General features: G+C 36.1%; 1 protein-coding gene across 1 annotated transcript; it reads right to left on the bottom strand.

The window, feature by feature from the left end:
- Nucleotides 1-724: 724 nt before the first annotated feature.
- Nucleotides 725-16,932, bottom strand: LOC113499145 (structural maintenance of chromosomes protein 4). The gene is made up of 24 exons (XM_026879489.1): nt 16,481-16,932; nt 16,020-16,211; nt 15,417-15,593; nt 14,093-14,197; nt 12,752-12,939; nt 12,190-12,330; nt 11,489-11,657; nt 11,097-11,209; nt 10,567-10,779; nt 10,127-10,249; nt 9,639-9,756; nt 8,954-9,156; nt 7,994-8,178; nt 7,370-7,499; nt 6,626-6,767; nt 6,033-6,161; nt 5,517-5,674; nt 4,767-4,905; nt 4,216-4,395; nt 3,417-3,599; nt 2,895-3,024; nt 2,626-2,743; nt 1,799-1,982; nt 725-1,439 (listed from the first exon to the last, which is right to left on the bottom strand). Exons 1-24 carry the CDS (start codon nt 16,763-16,765, stop codon nt 1,275-1,277), a joined length of 3,870 nt encoding a protein of 1,289 aa, XP_026735290.1. The 5' UTR covers nt 16,766-16,932; the 3' UTR covers nt 725-1,274.
- Nucleotides 16,933-19,375: the final 2,443 nt, after the last annotated feature.

Raw genomic sequence — 19,375 nt, forward strand, 5'->3', positions numbered from 1 at the left:
TGAATTTAATGAAATTTGGTACAGAGATAGAGTTGAGAGAGTTTAGTTTCCTTGAGAAAGAACATAGGATAGTTTTTATCCCGGACTTTTGAAGAATTCTCTTGGAAACGCGAAATAACCGACATCGACGCGGGCGAAAAGCTAGTTAATGTTATATAACTTTCGTGAGGCGGATACATAATTACTTATTTAATAACAACTTACTCACGCGTATTTATCGGGATACGTAGATCGTAGACCGACTAGTTTCGGACCCGAACGTTTCCGTAATAAGGATCTATCGCAATTGGAAGCATCCAAGTACGTTATTAAATAAATAATTATACCTAATTAAATCTTATATTAAACAACATGGGAACAATCAGCTTCAAATTCTATGGCAAACGTGTAGTCAGCCTCTTTTATTCACTTTCTGGATTACACCAGACCGGGTATACAATTACCGTCCATAATTACATTTGTTACGGTACTCAAAGATAGTTAAACATTTTTTATGTCTATTTGTCTAGGGCTCTGACCGCTATACCGGAGGTTGTGGTCTCTATTACCACCCAGGTCTAATGTTTGTGTGATGAGCACAATCATTTATTCAGTATCCATGTGTTATTTATCTATAATATGTACGTATTTAGAAATATAAGTATGTTTATCAGAATTCTACTCATAATATAAGCTTGCTTAGCTGTGAGACTAGGTGGCGTTGTTTGAAAATTGTCTTATTGTAAAAAAAAACAACTGTAAACCAATCCAAAACAACATTATTGAGACATAGGCAAACTAAGATTGTTTACTTTTTTGAACAAAACCTAACGAATTACATTGATCAGAGCACATGGTCTCCGTTGCATTGGACCGAATTATCGAATACAATTATTTACATAAATAATGTATGGAGTTGTATTCGCGACTGGATTCATGCCAATATTGTGTATTCAGTAAATAATGTTTTCCTTTAACCAAAAACACAACCAACTTCAATTAAAACTACTGGGACAAACTTTATGTGATTTATATGGAACCAAATGACAGCTTATTCACGTTAAATTAAAAATAATTAGCAAAATCGGTTCATCGAGTCCGAAGTTTTGAATTAAAAAAACTTGTAAAAAGAAACAGGCGCATTTCGAACCTCCTCCTTGGAAAATATCGGTCAATATGGCCCAATAAAACGCAGACCATATAAATGGGTTTTAAGCTTGTAACACATGCCTTAATACCTCACTCGTTATTAAACTGAAGTATCGTAGTATCGACACTTAAGTAGAGTCCTCTTGTCATGCAGCAACTTCGTCTTCAGCCGGTAAGCTCGGGATGGCATTCTCAATAGTAACAGATTTGGTACAGTCCTCCGTCTTATAGATCCCCACTAAACGGTTGCAGACTTCGAACATATTGTATCGAAGAGATATGATTATGAATTGAGCGTTTCTGGTCCGTTCCTGTAAGTAAGGTAAGTATTAAGTTTGCAGTTTCTTTAGCTAGCTGAGATGGTTTAAAGCGGGGTAAATGCATTTTGATTGGCTCTTACAAGGTCAAAGTTAGGACGGAGTGTTTATAGCCCACGGTCTTGGACGAAATTTAATGAAAATTGTGAATAACGAGAGACCTATACGTTACTATTTATCTTTATTAAATCCTGTACTTAATGGTGTCCAATAATGAATATTCCATTCCACATAAGCTAAGTCTGGTGTGTTGATAGACATCAGTCGCCTGACATGAGGTATTTTGAGGGTTGTATGGGCGATGAACGACCAGCACAGCATAATCATACATACTTAATAAAGAAACAACTCACCTTAATGTAATTAGCGACGATCGACACGTTCTTAAAGTCCAACGCGGCGTCAATCTCGTCCATGACGTACAGCGGCGTCGGCTTGTAGTAATGTAGAGCAAAGACCAGCGCTAACGAGGACAGAGTCTTCTCACCGCCGGATAAGTTTGATATATTCTTCCACGACTTGTTCGGAGGACGTACACTGTAAATAAATAGAGAAATTTTAAACTAATTCTCTCAGGTCACAACAACAACCAGACTCAGAACACGCATTCGTGGATCATACGTTAAAATTGTCTAGACTTTAAAACAGACTGCGACCCCTGAGTTTGTTTCGACATTTCTTCTCAGGGTAGTCAGATAGGAAATGTCGACTCGTTCTCAAAAAAGACAATATGCAACAGTGCAAGTGACGATATATCTCATTTGCAGAATAAATGATTTCGTATAATTTCATTTCACAAATGCCTGTTCTATGCGGGGGTCCAACCCGCGACACGACACGCTCAGTGGGTTTGGCGTGGTCACCACAATCACTCTGATACCCTTGCAGTCAGTATCTAACTATAACTACTAATATTATAAATGCGAAAGTAACTCTGTCTATCTGTCTGTTACGCTTTCACGTCTAAACCACTGAACTGATTTTAATGAAATTCGGTACGGAGATAGAGTTGACCTCGAGAAAGAACATAGGATAGTTTTTATCCCTGACTTTTGAAGTGTTCTCTGGGAAAAGCGATATAACCGACCTCGACGCGGGCGAAGCCACGGGCGAAAAGCTAGTTGCTACTATTTTGACTTTCCACATTCCCAAAAAATATGTTAAAGAAACAGATACATACCTGAATATAATACCCTCAGTAAAAGGATCCAATGAGTCGACCAGCTCCAATTCGGCGTCGCCTCCCAATGTGATCATCTGGTACATTTCTTTCAGCTTCGCTGTTATAGTGTTGAAACCTATAAAAACAATATTTATTAATGTTAGATCACAAGTGCTATGCTTCCTTATAACAATGTTTTTTTGTAGTAAGTATAATTATAATTATGACACACTGCAGTGTCTCAGTAATAGGGTCCCGTTTCTGCTGATGATTATGTTTGTACATACCGCACAAGAAGTCAGAAGTTCTCTTCTTCTTTAGACTATCGTAGAGGGCTCTCATCTCGTTTCTTCTCTCTGTTATCTCGTCAAGTTCCGCTGCCCGGCGAAGGTATAACTCCTCTTTGGCTTTGAAATCCTGTTAACGTTTGTAATTGGTTACACTTATCAAATTAGGATAACTTTGGGCAAAATAATGTCTTGGATTTAGACATAGTGTGATGAGAACGATCATTTGGTCACTGCTGGTAATTAATCTATAGTATGTACGCATCTGGAAATACATAAGTATGTTTAACAGTTGTCTAGTATTCCTTATACAAGCCTAGATGTCGTCAAGTGAAACTTATGGAATATTTTATTCCTGAAAACGTTAGAAAACATCAACTTGTGGATGGATATATTGGATATGGTTTGAGGTTTAACCTCTGTAACTTGCACCTTTCACAAAGATACGCTAATTTTGAAAGTAAGTCTGTCTGTAACCCCGTGATACGAACTACTACATTTACAATTCAATCAATTTCCTACCTGTATAGCCTGTATATTAGGTTTACTATCGCCTATCCGTTGTTTCTGCGCCGCCAGTTTATTCCTGAGTTCTTCAACCTGCGCTTCCTCCAGCTCTTCGGAGGAGTGTTCTTTGAGCGGTTCTAAAGGTTCCACGCCGGGCACGCCTTCTAAACCAGGGTCTTCTAGTACTAGGGCGCGCAGCTGTTGAATAGAATAAAATATTCATTGACTTGTACAGTATGTAGTGTGGTAAACACTATAAAGAACTGTTGTACGTTCTATCGTTTGCAGTTTAGCATTTCGGATTGGACATGATGGTTTTATTGTACAAGTATGGGCAGATAATAATCCCGATTTAATTAATTAAATTTTATTTTTTGATTTTAAATTATAAATTAAATACAACCTTAGCAATTGCTCAGGTGTGAAGAATCCGGCCACCTCGACGTTTCCCTTTGCCGTTTTTAGCTAGTGATAATTATAGAAACTTTCGTGATAATGTTTCATTATTAAATGATGCGACGATGTTAACTTATGCGTATTAGTTTAAGCGACTAGTTTCGGACCCAACCGGAATCCTTAATCATGAGCTGACGCGGCGGGGTAGCGAGTCGAACTCAGACAATCCCGATAAATTCGCGTAAGCATCATTTAATAAGCGATTATAACTTTATAATCCACAATAATTCAAAAAGATTATAACTGCGTACCGAGACTCCAACAAATGACCATAGCTTTTGCAGTCGCACAATCAAAACTAACAAACCCCGAATAAAACAAGTATATTATATAGTAAAGCAGTACAAAGATATCTTACATCTCTCTCCCACATCGGTAACTTCGCCCTACAATCCTGTATTGACTTGTCCATCTTGTTCACTGCGTTGTTAGCGTCCAGACGCTCAGCTTTGATCTTATTCTCCCTGCCTTGAAGCCTGGTTATTTCTTGCTTTAGATCTTTGAACTCATCGGCGCCTTCGGTGATTTGTTCGTCTAGCTGTAAATGATAATACATTTTCGAAAAGTTTTAATATATTATGTGGCCTTCGGAATGAGAATGATTTGTTTATTTTGCATAATATTAAAGAATAGAGTTGTGTGTTCATTCTTGTTAGAAACAGACGCGCAACTGAACTGTGTCCAAATAGGTATGGCTACAAACGTACTCAAGCACTTGAGTGGGTCGGATATATATTTTGATATAGTTCAACATCTTTTCAAGATTTTAGGCTCTAGAACTGTAAGGTTCACTGTCTCGATTCCGTATTATTAAGATTTTTAAGAACATTAAGTTATCTTTAAGCCAAGAGAATTAGTAACTTTTATCCTTCTTGAAAGAACAAGACTTCATTTAAAACAATATAATACCTCTTCCAAAGTCTTCGTAAGCTGTGCAGTCTCTATAGTGAGCTGTTTCTTCTGATTGTTTAAGTTCTCCAAGTTCTGTTCCGTGTCCCTGTAGTCTTGCTCCATTTGATTGATCTTATCCTTGGCTTTCCTTGCGTTTCTATATAAAAAGTACAGTATAGATGTTAGTGTTTCAATAAGAGAAATTGTGAGATAAAGAGGTTTAATTTGTGTTAAACCATCGAGAAAAATTGATTGCGATTTTTCTCCGACACTGCCGAAACTATGATTTTACACAGAATGTCTTTAAAAAACGCTTTGTATTAATGGATGCATACCTTTATTTATCTTTAAAAGAATCTTAAAATTTAAATAAAACCCCCATGAAGTTTCTTATTTCATTCGATTTAGGCCCGATTTTTCAATCGTCACATAACTTTTATCCGAGGAATAAATATGGCCGTTTGACATATTTTCTATACGAAAGCTGTCAAAACGTCAAACATATTCGTTGAATAAAAGTAAAATATCTGGCAATTGAAAAATCGGCCCTTAAACTAATATCTAAACTAAATAAATAATTAATTTGTCTGTATCAAACAGACAAATTAATTAATTTAGTATTTCTAGGAATGTTTTTTTATAATATTCTACTGCTATATACAGCGGAATTTATAATCACACTTTCTTTAAAGACACTTAAATAACGAATCCAACTCTTGTTTTTAAAGATTATGATTAACATAAATTAAAAGACATTCAAAAACCAACCTTATGCTAGTATTAATAGCGACTTTCAGCTTGGTTATCTCAGTGATAACCTTCTCTATCTTCTTAGCGAGATCATCCACTTTGCTTTGAAGGTCCTTGACCTTACCCCCGGCTACAGCCGATATCTGTGCGTCGACACCTTGCACTTCTTTCTCAACCTGTGAATTGAAAGTTTTTTTTGATAAATTTCACCCGCTCTATTTAATTGATATCCTTGTGTCGCCGAGGGTTTCACATTAGTTACAAAATGTTGGGATCTGGTTCGCGAGCAAGCGGGGTGATCAATTCCCAATCCTTCTGTGTATTGTAAAAGGCATAAGGGCCTATTTAGACGGTGCGAGAAATACCATGCAAGTTGCAATACATTGTATCGCCGCCCAGCTCGGGTATCTAACGTGCTAGTAGATCGTCAGCAATGTATTACAACTGGCACGATATTTCTCGGTTCGTCAAAATAGGCCCTAAAAGTCGACCCTTCTGTATATTGGAAGAGGCATAAAAGTCAGACAATCTCACCTCTCCGGCATCATGTTTGGCTTTCTCGAGTTTCTCCTGCGCGCTGGCCACTGCGGCCTCTAAGTTCGCCTGCTGCCGCGCGTCCACCTTGCAGGCCCTGGCTTTAGCCTCTTGTTGTTTTATTTGATTCTAGAAAATAAAAATGAATAACTAAAGAGTTTTTTTTTCATTCTCATAATAATTACCTTTTATTCAAGTAAAAAAATAATCAAAAATATGTTCACACCAAATAGTAAAAAACCCAACATTTCAAAACGTGATGCACAAGGGTGATGCTTATTTCTAAAAAAAAGTCTACCAGCAAACAAATAAACTTAATTCATATACTTACTGTCTAATACGGCAAACGATGTTTTGCCTTAAAAATATTTCTAGGATATTTATGGAGTTGAAACAATATTAGGTAAAATTAAAACAAAATATTCTTGATGGAAAACTAATCGCATATGCGATGCGCTACCATCGTAGCCGATTCTCGGACCTATTAAATATGCAAAATATTGAGGACTAGGTGTTACGTGAAAGACAAGAGTAACCAACTTTGTGACACGACCATTTCAAGATATTCAAGATAATTAAAACTTGATATTCACCTTCATAACCGGCACTTGCTCCACCAAGCTCTGTACTTCAACATTCAGCTTGTTGAGAGTAGTTCTACCCTCGCGAGTGCTTCTCTTGAGCGCTGATGACGAGTCTTCTAGCTCCAGCTGCTCGTTCCTGAGCTCTGAGAGTCTGGTAACAATATTAAATAACTAAGTTATTAACATCGTCATCCCTATAATGTCGATGACTGGGTATAGTTAAAATCTTTATTTGTCCGTTAGAGATTTAATTAAAAAAATATTATTTTTTTTGTATGCGTTTATCTGAACACTGACATTTTATAAAGATATACTGATTCAAAGTTTGGGAAACAGGGCTTGTGACATCACAACTCCTAGTATTTTGTAGTACTGGGCTAGATAAATATTATTATATTAAATATTTTGTTCGTTAAAGATATAATTACCGAAGAAATAGTCATGATGTTTTGTTGTTTTGCCTATATCTGACTAATGAAAATTGGAATAGGATAAAAAAGATAAACTGCTTCATAGTTTGGGAAAGTGGGCTTATGACGCGACGCCACAACCCCTAGTATTTCGTAGTATACTGGACTAAATAAATATACTAAGTGAGAAATTACAGTAATATTTATCAGTTAAGTGGCATCCAACCACCCCGGTCTGTACTTTTAAGCCGCGTATAACTGCGGTATCCAGTCCGTTAATATTTTGAAGTACTAGATAAATACTTCATACAAGTGAGATATTACAGTAATATTTATCAGTTACCTGGCATCCAACCGCGCCAGCCTTTGCTCATTAGCCTGTATAACTGCAGGGTCTTGTTCGCTCGTGTCTTGCTGTACTGAGCTGGACATTCTGCCTCGCATCATGGTTTTACCACCGCCAGACATAGTACCTATAAAACGATAATAAATGTAAAAAGTGTTTATCTATGTAGTCTAATCTGAATGATATTAATAAAAGATAATTTAAATAAAAAATATATTTTAATTCTATCCTGCTAATAATTTTCAGCAATCGTTTATGCAGGCCTAATTACAGTTAATAGAAATATAAAGTGTATCAAAAATAAGTCGTGTATTAAACACCGAATTTTCACATTCCCACAAATCATATTATTATTTGGAAGAGACTACTTTGACAATTTATTACAAGCCTATGTACTTCCAACTGCTTGGCATACGCCTTTGCCTCTTCCAATAAATACTCTAAATCTTCTCAATACTCTCTTCTAGTACAAAAAAAAGGTAATTTTGTGTAAATGCGAAAATTCAGTGTTTAGGAAAGAGCGAACGCAACGAGTACACCTAACCCACAATAACCCCACCTAACCCTCAATAACGACATATAAAGCAAACTAAATTAACCAAATACTACAGCTAATCTCACCAGCGATTTCTATAACATCCCCCTTGAGCGTGACGACCCTGTAGCGCGTGTGTCCGTACGCGATGCGCGCCGCCTGCTCCAGGTCGGCGGCCACCAGCGTGTCGCGCAGCGCGTAGTAGAACGCGGGGAGGACGCGTCTGTCGCGGACTTGCACCAGGTCGAACAGGCGGGGGGCGCCTTCCGGACTGCGGGTATAATACAATAGTGAGATGTTGGATTAATCTCGGATAACTTTTTTTTTATCTAGCCCACTGTGTCCCACTGCTAGGCAAAGGCCTCCCCCAAATCCGTCCACGATTTCTATTCTGGGCCACATGGAACCAGATCGCGCGGACTACTAAAAAAAAATCGACCTCCGCAGTAAATAAAATTTAATCCTTGTGTCACGAGAGGTTTTACAAACATTGAAGTCACATGCACAAAGACACCCAGACTCAGAACAAGCATTCGCGGATCACACAAATGCTTGTCCTACGCGGGGATTGGACTCGCTACACGACGCGCACAGTGTGTTTTGCGTGGTGACCTCAACCACTCAGCTATCCGTGCAGTCAAGTGACTTACTCAACATGAGTCATTTTGAAGTATATAGTTTTATTGAATAAATCCAGACTGCACTGATTGTCGAGTGGTTGAGGTCACCACAAACATACTGGGCATGACTTGTCGCATTTTCGAGCCCCGTGTAGGACAAGCGCTTGTGTGATCCACAAATGCTTGTCCTGATTCTGGGTGTCTGTCTAATAGCGACACAATATTCTTTTTATTTGGGTACTTAAAAAATATAAATCTCTATAGACTATCTTAACCATAATTTCGGTTTATACAAACCACAAGTGGTGATTGTGGTACTAAGTATGGGACAAAAGGACACCTAAGACTTTCACAACTTCCACGCAACGCCATCCGGTCTCAAAATAAACAAAGCTTGTATTATGAGTAACAGTATAACAAACTTACTAGCTGGTTCTCCTCTCAAAGGTCTGCCTGAGATGTTCCTGCTTGTCGAGCGCTATGAAGGTGGCCCGGCCCACGTTGTGTCGCTTGAGATGTTCGACGCAGGCCTGCGCGGTCTCCACGTTGTCCACCACGATGTTGTCGAGCGCCCCGCAGCAGGTTGATATCGCGACGTCGTATCGGGATTCGATAGCGCCGAGGTCGCCCTGTTTACAAATTTAGTTTTAACATGAGGTCAAAAAGGAGGATTATATTTTTGTATTCAGTTTTGTTGATTTCACGTTCAATGTTTTCCTTAAGGATTTTTTATCCGGTCGTAGATTAAAACTTCGCTAGGTAATAAACTAAAATGTATGGAGCTTTTGCTAAGCAGTGGGATTTGAGAATAGCTGAAAAAAAATGTGTGTCATATGTAAGTGTAACGCAGCCGATATTCATCAGCCAAGGACGATATTCATTCTATAACAAATTATAAACTTATAAACAGAAGAATGAAAGTCACACAATGGAAACTTGTGTGTTCTTCGTGTACACCTACCGCAAATGGGTAGAGGGTTGCGGAATAACCGATTATAGAAGGAGTATGCAGTTATTTGCTAACAAAAACCAAAATTCAAAAGGGTTCATATATCAACGAAAAATCCTTCGTAAATTGTGTGCTTGTATCTTAGATAGAGTTATTTCTCACCAATCTCCCAAATATCCCCGGCAGTCGACCATCCCGTTTCTCTTTCATCAGTGAGTCAAGCACTCGGCCGCGCGATCTGTTAGCCGTCATTGCTTGACGAGATTCTTCTAGTTGCGATCTAAAAGTACAAAATATAAATTGCTTATTTTTATTGCGATAGCTTTAATACTATATATAAGAGAGTGAGTAAGTTTTATACCTTGCCAAGGAAGCAAAAGCTACTTCAAAAAAGAAATGAAATCGATATTTTGATTTTAATGAGTATATAATGCAAATAACTTTTGAGAATTGTCATTTTATTATTTAAACTGCACATTCTACCAAAACAAGCTAGATGGATGGCCTATGTCTAGCATTGGAGTGCGATAGACTAAGCAGTTTTATTTTAACACGTGACGTATACAACGTAAAAAATAGATGTATAAAATATTCAGCAGAGAAGTAAATATGACAAGCTATAAAAAAATACATGAAAAAAGGTTACATACCTCAGTGTGCTTGCCTCGTTAGCGACTCGGGTCTCTTCTTGTTTCAATGCTTGAATTCTGTTTAGGATTTCATTTAAACGTCTCTCGTCACTTGGCACTGTCGTCGATAACTCTTCTTGCATTCTGTTATACGTGTTAGATATAGATTAGACTAATAAAATGATCGGAAGCTATCTTTGAAGCTGATGTGATTTACTGTTTTAGAAAACCAGTATTTTAATTGAGAACAAACATTGTGACTGATATTTCTCTAGGTTTTTAATGTTATTGGATTATTTGAATGAATAGGGGTAGCAAAAACAGATGTGTACCGAATATGTACTGAATATTTCCTACCGAATATGTACACCAAATTTCATAACAATCGGTCAAGCCGTTTCGGAGTTAAATTTCATACACCGTGACACGAAAATTTTACAGGTTTAAAAAGCCAAACTTACGGTTTCTTCTCCTCCAGCGTCGCATTAGCCCTATTATATGCCTCCTTCATCTTCTCCAACTTCTCAACTTCTTTCTGTTCATTGCTCACGTAGATCTTTAACTCGGACTCTGCTAACTTGAATCTGTTCTTCGCTTCATCGACGATCTTCTTTAAATCTATTAGATTGGCTTGTAATCTATCTTTAGTTTCCTGTAGGCCTTGGGTTTTTGTTCTGAGAAAAAATAAAATTAATGCATTTAGTTTAGTTTAGTATTCTTTAAAAATCGAATCCACTTTATGTCAAAGGAATAAGAGAGAGCATGAATGTAATTTATTGTACTACTTAATGTTTTAATATATGGTTTAATCTGGACACGGCTATCTATACTTTTCTGCCGGAAGACACTATTCCATGCGGACGAAGTCGCGGGCGAAAGCTAGTCATTATTAAATGTGTTGAAATCCTTCAGTGCATTGTTAAGCAATACCAAATATCACTCTTATTACAATCGTAAAAGGTTCATTTTCGAATATTTGTGTATACAATACCTGACACTGGCCACAACAGTCTGCAACTCCGCTTCAACGGTGTCTTTATTTTCTCTATGCCTGACGAGGAGTCTTTCACAATCTTCTATTTCTTGTCTATTCTTTTCTGGTATCTGAAGTATAAATGGTAATTATTATTAAAATAAGTAATTGGAAGGTGAGGACATACAAATACGTTGTATTGAAATTTTGAATACTGTAATGCTGCAAGTTTAGAGACACTTATAACAGTTGACACTTGACTAATATTTTGCAACGCTCAGTTTGCGTAAAAAAGCGTCAAAGCGAAAGCTAATGTTGTCCATCCGTCTGTCACCAAGCTGTATCTCATGAACCGTGATACCGGCTTTAACAAATTTGACCCTCAATGAATAATACCAAGATATACTCACAAGTTCCAACTCTATAAGCTTCCCTTTCTCCTGTTCAAGAAGTTGATCCAAGTTCTTCTTCTTCTTATTATTCTGTGTGAGTTCCGCTTGAGTAGTGACAGTCTTTCTTTTACAAATCGACATCTTCTCCTGTACTTCCTCTTTCTGTTTTTGTAGATCTTCGTATTTTCTACAAAGTCATAAAAGACGCGCTTTAAAATGAGATCTACCAGTTGTGTTATTTTTATGATTATGTAATTTCTGTATTGTATCGTTTTAGTGAAACTAATGTCTTCGTAGTCTTTAAGGTCCACTTTAATTCATCAAAGTCGGATGCTACCAGTTGGAATTAACGTCCATCTTGCACGATTACGAACAAAGTTTAAATATGTAATAAATGGCAGTCTCAATACTGTCGTAGCCCTTGGTCATGTAGACCTCTTTCCGTATAGCGAAGGTTTTTTTAATTGATCACCACGATAGCTAACTGGGTTTGGCGATTTCTGATACCAGTATTTGGAATCGCAAGTTTCCACGATGTTATCCTCCATTTATCAGTGGTGTCTTAGAATAGTTAAGAAAGTACATAAAGTCACATTGGTAATTAGCCTGTGATAGGATCAAACCTACACCTCATGCACACAAATCCATGCATGGAACTGCAACTGCCACCACGAATACCTTAAATAAACTGTAAAATATAATACAAAATGTTTACTTACTGAGTACCAGCCCTTAAAATCATAGTCTTTCCTTCCAAGTCTTCCTTCATAGCATTCAGTCTTTCATCAATACTAGCTAGAGTCTCCTTTAGCTCTTCCATCTCACCTTCCTTATTTTCAATTATTTTCTTAGTCTCAAACCTGAAAATAAAATGTTAACTTAGGAGAGCCCTAGTAATTAGTACTGCAAAAACGAGTTTAATTAGCCACAACCCGCAAGTTATGGCAAGTGCTTGTAAAGTAACTCTCTTTCTGCTTTTTAGACGTCTGAAATCACTTTTCAAGACAATTGGTTTGCCATAACCAAGTTGAATAATGTGATAAATACTCTTTGCTGTAATGTTTATAAGTGCATGACGCGAAACAAAGTTCAATGATTATTTTAACTCAGAGATCGGTAACGTGATCATTTGTTAGTTTGTCGCTAGATGGCGTTGCGTGAAATATTGTAAACAGGGATTGAGACAGTATCTACCACTATCGAATAAACAAAAAAGTCCAGTCTGCGATTTTCATTACAAAAATCCGTGTTTTTATTATACCAGATATACTAAACACTCACATATACTTCTGCAGCAACATATTCCTAGTTCGTATGGCATTATTCGTCAGATTCATCAGATTAACAGCCTCGTGCATGGCCGGTTCCAACTTCTGTTTCTCTGCCTCCACTAGACGGACCCTGTTGAGTTTCTCTTTACGCATCTCACTGAGTTCTTCAACCTTTACTGCTATTTTCTCTATTGGTGCCTGTTAAGTGACATACAAACGATATAGTATAGATTTGTTGGTGAAATGAAATTATTTATTCTGCAAATAGGACAGTCAACATTATTTTTCAATGTTACTTTTTATGCTAGCTGTAGTCGACATTTCGTAACTGAAATGTTATTTTATCTCATAAAAGATTAAAATCTATATTTATACAGGTTGTGTATTGTCAGTGTGTTAGTAAATTCGTTTTAAACACTTGTTTATATTGGCGTGGTCGCTTGATAACCCAATTTTACTGTTTTGTAAAAAAAGAGCTTGCTGTGTTTTTCTTACGAGCGCCGTTTCTTCTACATAGCTAAAGCGCTTACGTTGGGCGATAACGGGTGATGTATAGATGTATATTAAGCGACGTTCAAAAAATGATAGCTGAAATTGTGCAATGAAACTATTGGGAGATTTAAAAAAATCAGCATAAATTAAACAATTATTAATAAGACTGATGAAGATTTTCATTAAAATCAATTTGCGTGCAAGGCAAACTCATATTGTCTTCGAAACTGATATGTTTGACAATTTCAAATATATCAGTCCACACTTAACAAGATATAAATTCCACAAATAGATGCACTTATAAGCTATCAACTAGGCAGTCAGTCAGCAGTGAGTCAAGTTCTTTCTCAAAGGTTAAATATATTAATACAAGTACTATGCAAAGATCATTGATAAGTATATTGCTAGTTTTTTTTAAACGAATCCACTGCTAAGTAGTTTGATGAGGGTTTCTCAAACACTTCAAATGCAGGAGACACCAAGACTTAAACAAGACATTCGATTTTCGTTTCGATTCGATTCGACCTTTTCCACATTCATGGATCACAAAAACGCTTGTCCTAAGGATAACATGCGGATAGAACCCACGTCACGTCGCGCGTCGTCGGTTTGATGTGACCACTAGGCTATCCATTCAGCCAAAATCTTTGGCAAATACTCCATTTGGAGTTGTCCAAAAAAAAAATTTACTTAAAAAATCCAAATAAGTAAATAATCTTATAGCAGAGATTCGAAATCCTGATGTCTTTTTACACAAACACATATTCAATAACTTAACAATTTATTTCTTAATTTGATTTCGTATTCATTAGAGAGCCAAGAAAAAATATATTGACAGACAAGTGACCTACCGACATACCTTAAATCTGGAAGTACCTATAATATCTTCAAGGTACTCCAACATTCCTGCTTCATTGTCTCCCGTGGACTTTGGCTTCATCATGGCTATTTGTTCTACTTCACCCTGTGAAATATTATATTAATTTTGGTATGTTTGTAGGCTTAGCTTATATTACTATTTCTTTTATGAATTGCTACCAGACTAAGGCACTTGATAACTCTTGAAGACTTGTCTAGTGCTTGTAGTATAAGTCTAAATAATAATAATTAGATTATTAGTAAGTAACATAAGTAACGAACTGTTTCAGCAGTTTCAACAAGGTATCACTACATAGTATAAAACAAAGTCGCTTTTTCTGTCATCATGTTGTATGTCCCTATGAACGCTTAAATCTTTAAAACTACGCAACGGATTTTGATGCAGTTTTCAACAATAGATAGAGCAATTCTTGAGGAAGGTTTTAGTGTATAATAAGTTTAGGTTTTGTGTAAACTGACAATATTACAACGATATTAGTTAAACATGACGGAAAAAATTAAGCCAATCGAGAGCTTTCCTCGAGAACGCTGCCAAAACCTTTTGAGTTACAACAAAACTATGTATGGCGGGTTTGTACCTCTTTAATAAATCTACAAAAAAGTCCGCGTTGGTATATGTCTATCTTCCAAGGATAACCCACAATAACCATTTTTATGTGTTTTCTTAATACAGTAAAATTATGGGTTATTTACGAACCTATTTTTAACAATACAGTATTAATCCTTATCCAAATAAATTGTAGTTAGATATATTATACATGTAATATAGAACAAAATTGCCTTTTACACTACACCAAAAAAGTGAATAGGTAATGAGTTATCGTAATATTAAAATCTCCGCGCGAGAAATTAAAAATCGATGAAACGTAGCGAAGATATCGTTGGCATCTATATACTAATATACTTATACTTAATATATAAAGCTGAAGAGTTTGTTTGTTTGTTTGTTTGAACGCGCTAATCTCAGGAACTACTGGTTCAAATTGAAAAAATATTTTTGTGTTGAATAGACCATTCATCGAGAGAGGTTTTAGACTATATATCATCACGCTGCAACCAATAGGAGCGAAGAAAAAGTCATAACTTATATCTTCTAACCACGCAGACGAAGTCGCGGGCAACAGCTAGTATAAATATATAAAAAAAGATCATATACATATATATTGTAAAATCATCCTGATTTTAAAGACTTTATAAGATAATTATAATTCAACATCAGTCTTATAACATCCAACACAATAAGCTTAATTAAGTATGTTGTGTTAACACTAAAATTAGACTAATCAAACAAACTGCCACTTTACCTGCAAGATAAGAAACCTGTTATGATCTAGATCAATTCCTTGTGACCGTAACATATGAGCCACTTCCTTGAAATGTACACGGCGGCCATTTAAACAATAGAATGATGAGTTATCTTTAAATGCTGTTCTTGAGATCACAATTTCAGTGTTTGGTACAATTGTAAAGTCATCATTTTCCTGGAATTGGAATATTACTTGGATTATATTATTGCTGAAAGAATTTTTTTTCAACTATCATAAGTTAATATTTAATAGACTCCTCTGCAGAAAATATATCTGGGCTGTTGACTAAAATGAACAAAACTGGTTAATTGATAAAAATGATTGTTTTATTTTTTCATGTCAATTATATTGTGAAAAAAAAAAAAGTTTACCGAGCAGACTTTCAAAATTAATACAAAATGTAAAAACACTTTTGAAACTGTGGAACTAAAAAAATATGTTCTTTTCATAATCTATGAATAACCCACATTTAGAACTCAGAGCAATACCCTCTTCATTGACTGCTTGTAATAAGGTCACAAGCATAAACCAACAAGGTAATACAACTCAAAGAGGTTTTATGCCCAGCTGTATAAAAAAAGTAATGAAAAAAAAACATACCCCATCAATAATCTGGCTGAAGTGGACAGCAACACTGGCACTGTTGATATTAGGATACTTGCTGGACGAGTGGATAAGAACGGAGATCTTCTTTGACCTGATCTTACTAGCTCTGTACCCGAACACAAACAGCATGGAGTCAATAACATTGCTCTTGCCACTGCCGTTAGGACCGATGATGGCAGTGAAACTCTGAAAAAAAAAAAAATTGAAACGAGGTTTGTTTATATGCAACTACAAACAGAATGAAAGGAAGTTGAATGGATTTATTCAAGAATGAGAGCTACTGTGTAAGACTTATTTTTTTAGCTATCATTGTTTAATGATAAAATATGATAATTATCTGGAAAATTAGCATACAATAACAACAACAAACCTAAACAATAATCGAAAGATACAAGTAAATTAATTCTAAAATACTATTATTAAAATACAACCTTGAATTTTTTGTCGTTACTCACCTTGTGAAAAGGCCCCAGTGTTTGTACACCAGCGTAACTTTTGAAATTTTCATTGACTATATGTGTTATGATTAGTCGGGGACCATTTGTATCGAAAGTAAGCGCCGGTTTTGGCGCTGGCGGAATGTAAATATCACCAACACGAACTCCTCCTTCTTCATCATCAGATATATGATCAATATCTCCGTTCATTTCATTTTCTTGATTATTATTTGACAGCCCGCCATCCGGAGCATCGACTTCCATTGGCTCTTCTTCGCGCCGTTTCTTCTTTGTCTTTTGCATTTTTAACACAAAATACAAAAACAAACACTACTTCGTAACAATAATGAACTATTCCCACAAACACGTAATTATATCACGAAATATTTAAAATTGAAACCGTTGCGATTTCGACTCAAGCTTTCAAGCATTTTCGAATTCGACTGTTTTGACAGTTACTAACAAAGGTAACTGACATTCTATGGCATTGTTAACAGATAATTTATCTCATAGAGCATGGTGCATAAACAATATATTTATCGATTTTTTCAAATTGCCTTAGTACCAAAAATTTTAAAAATTAACTTTCAAGTTAGATTATTTTATTTAAAACCATTTTGTGGATCTATACAAAAGTTCTTAGAAGCTGCGATTAACGGGAAAAATAATAAAAAAATAACAATTAATATTTTATAGGTTTTTAATAAAAAATCATGTTGATGCATTTTTGGGACATTATGCAAGATCGACAAAAAAAATGCTTTTATTAATTAACTGTGGAACAAATTGAAACAATCGTTTCCTTTCTTTGCACAAAGGAATACACTGCACTTTGTGCATTTTACAAAGCTCTGTAGCTTACAGCCAGGTCTCTTGCACCTCATGCGTTGGTCGGTTTTTAATTTGGCTATGACCAAGATTGTCTAACCGAACGTCAGACGGTGGAAGAACCTGGCACCCTTTCTTTCTTTTTGCCTCTATGGTTTCAGTGATGCTGCTGTTGCTAGGACGTCCTCTTGTTGGCTGGGTCGTAGTACCATAGGTACATAAGACATCAGCCAGCTCTGACCTGAATTCTGACAGATTTTTAAGCTTCTTTGGATCTGCTCCTTTTCTTGTCTCCACAGTTTTGTATAGAACCCAAGAATTTATAATAGATACATCTAAAAGGTGGTAAAAAATCCTCATATACCATTTTCTAGTCTTGACTTTAATTCTATATCTGCCCAAAAATGAATCCATCAGATCAACGCCCCCATATGGGCGTTGTATTCTTTGACTATTTTTGGGCAGTCTATTATTATTTTTTCTTTTCTATTTTGTCATATCTTTCGATAGACTGTAATGGTTCAGCTCCTACGTAGGTCGAGAGCAGAACTACTTGCTTATTGTCTTTCCAACTCACTGAAGACATGTCGACCCCATCAATATGTGTAATATATTCCACATAGGACCCTCTTGGCACTTGTTTTTTCATTACATCCTGCTTTGAGGGCAATTTACATTTCTTACCTAGGCGGTTTCTTTGAACAGTTCCTACACATTGTATTCCTTCTTTAGCAAAATAATACATCAAGGGCAATGTGGTATAGAAATTATCATGGTATATAATGTGATTAGCATGTCTAGGAATTATTCTAGCAAGTTTTATCACTGTTTGTGATACAACCCCTATATCAGGCTCGTTAGGCAAACGATCATCTTTTTCTTTGCCAGCGTAAATTATAAAACGATAAGCAAAACCTGTCAGAGAACACAATACAAATAATTTAAAACCCATTTATGGGGTTTATTAGGCAAATATTGTTTTAAAAAATGGCCCATCTTGGTAGCACACATTTGCTCATCGATGGATAAGCGCTGACTGATTGGAATGCTGGAGAACTTGGCATTGAGATGTTCAATTACAGGGCGTAGCTTGTGAAGTCGGTCATGCTGGGGATGACCTATTGGTAGGTGTTTATTGTTATCGTTGAAGTGAAGTACTCTTCTTATTTTTTCAAATTTATTGACAGGCATCGCTTTTATAATTGCTTCAAACCCGTGCTTGTTAGCCCAGTAACCACGTACACTTGGATAGTGGTAGACACTCATATAAATCAAGATTCCGAGATATTTTCGCAGTTCTCCTAATGTTATGACGTCAGGTCTATCAGGTTTCTTTTGTACAGCATAATAATTTGTTCAGTAACAATTTGTGAAAGAAAATCTTCAGTAAAAAAGTAGGAAAAAAATTGGAAAGGTGTCTGAAGGTTCATCAAACTTTCAGGGTATTCTTCAGTTCCATTAAATTTTATGGCATTTTCGTTGAATGGCAGAGGTTGGTTTTTCCATATCAACCTCTGAATGTCTAAAGAATGTACCGGTGCATCAATATTATTTGAAGGAACAGCATCCGCTATTACAATAGGAGGATCGGGTATAATTTCTTCGTTATTATCACTAGACCTAGCCTCACCGTCGTCATTATCATTTTCTAAAACATCTAATAAATCTTGTTGGGTCGGATAAAATTCAAGTTCATCACCGTCCGACTCGAAATCGTCTTCAGAAATGGCGCCATCTTCCAGCTGGCGCAACCAAAACTCAATGTCACCATCTCTCTTATTATTTTCTGCCATTTCTAAAACAAATAACCAACCACATGCATTGCACATGCAACCTCACCAAAGCAAAACAAATAAAATCACAAAATGTATTGCTTCATATAGCAGTATCAATTTTTTGTTTTTATGCACCAATAGTGCATGCTGTCCCATTTTTGCATCAAACAAAAGCATCCTGTTCATATAACAATTATAGTAAATTTAAAAAAGCATAAATTATTGTATAAATAATAGTCATTACCTTTAGAAAACAATTTTTTTTTCTCCAAAATCAGCAAAATAACTTTGTAATATACGTCGCCAAAGT

This window comes from Trichoplusia ni, chromosome 12 (assembly GCF_003590095.1).
Source record: "Trichoplusia ni isolate ovarian cell line Hi5 chromosome 12, tn1, whole genome shotgun sequence".
NCBI lineage: Eukaryota > Metazoa > Arthropoda > Insecta > Lepidoptera > Noctuidae > Trichoplusia > Trichoplusia ni.

What these genes read in the sequence shown, in the direction of transcription:
- LOC113499145 (XM_026879489.1), bottom strand. Translation starts at nt 16,765, where the DNA reads ATGCAAAAGACAAAGAAGAAACGGCGCGAAGAAGAGCCAATGGAAGTC. An exon ending in TTACGAAGACTTTGGAAGAG is followed by an intron (nt 4,396 to 4,766) that starts GTATTATATTGT and finishes TATCATTTACAG; the next exon opens with CTAGACGAACAAATCACCGA. An exon ending in CTAATATACAGGCTATACAG is followed by an intron (nt 3,025 to 3,416) that starts GTAGGAAATTGA and finishes AAACGTTAACAG; the next exon opens with GATTTCAAAGCCAAAGAGGA.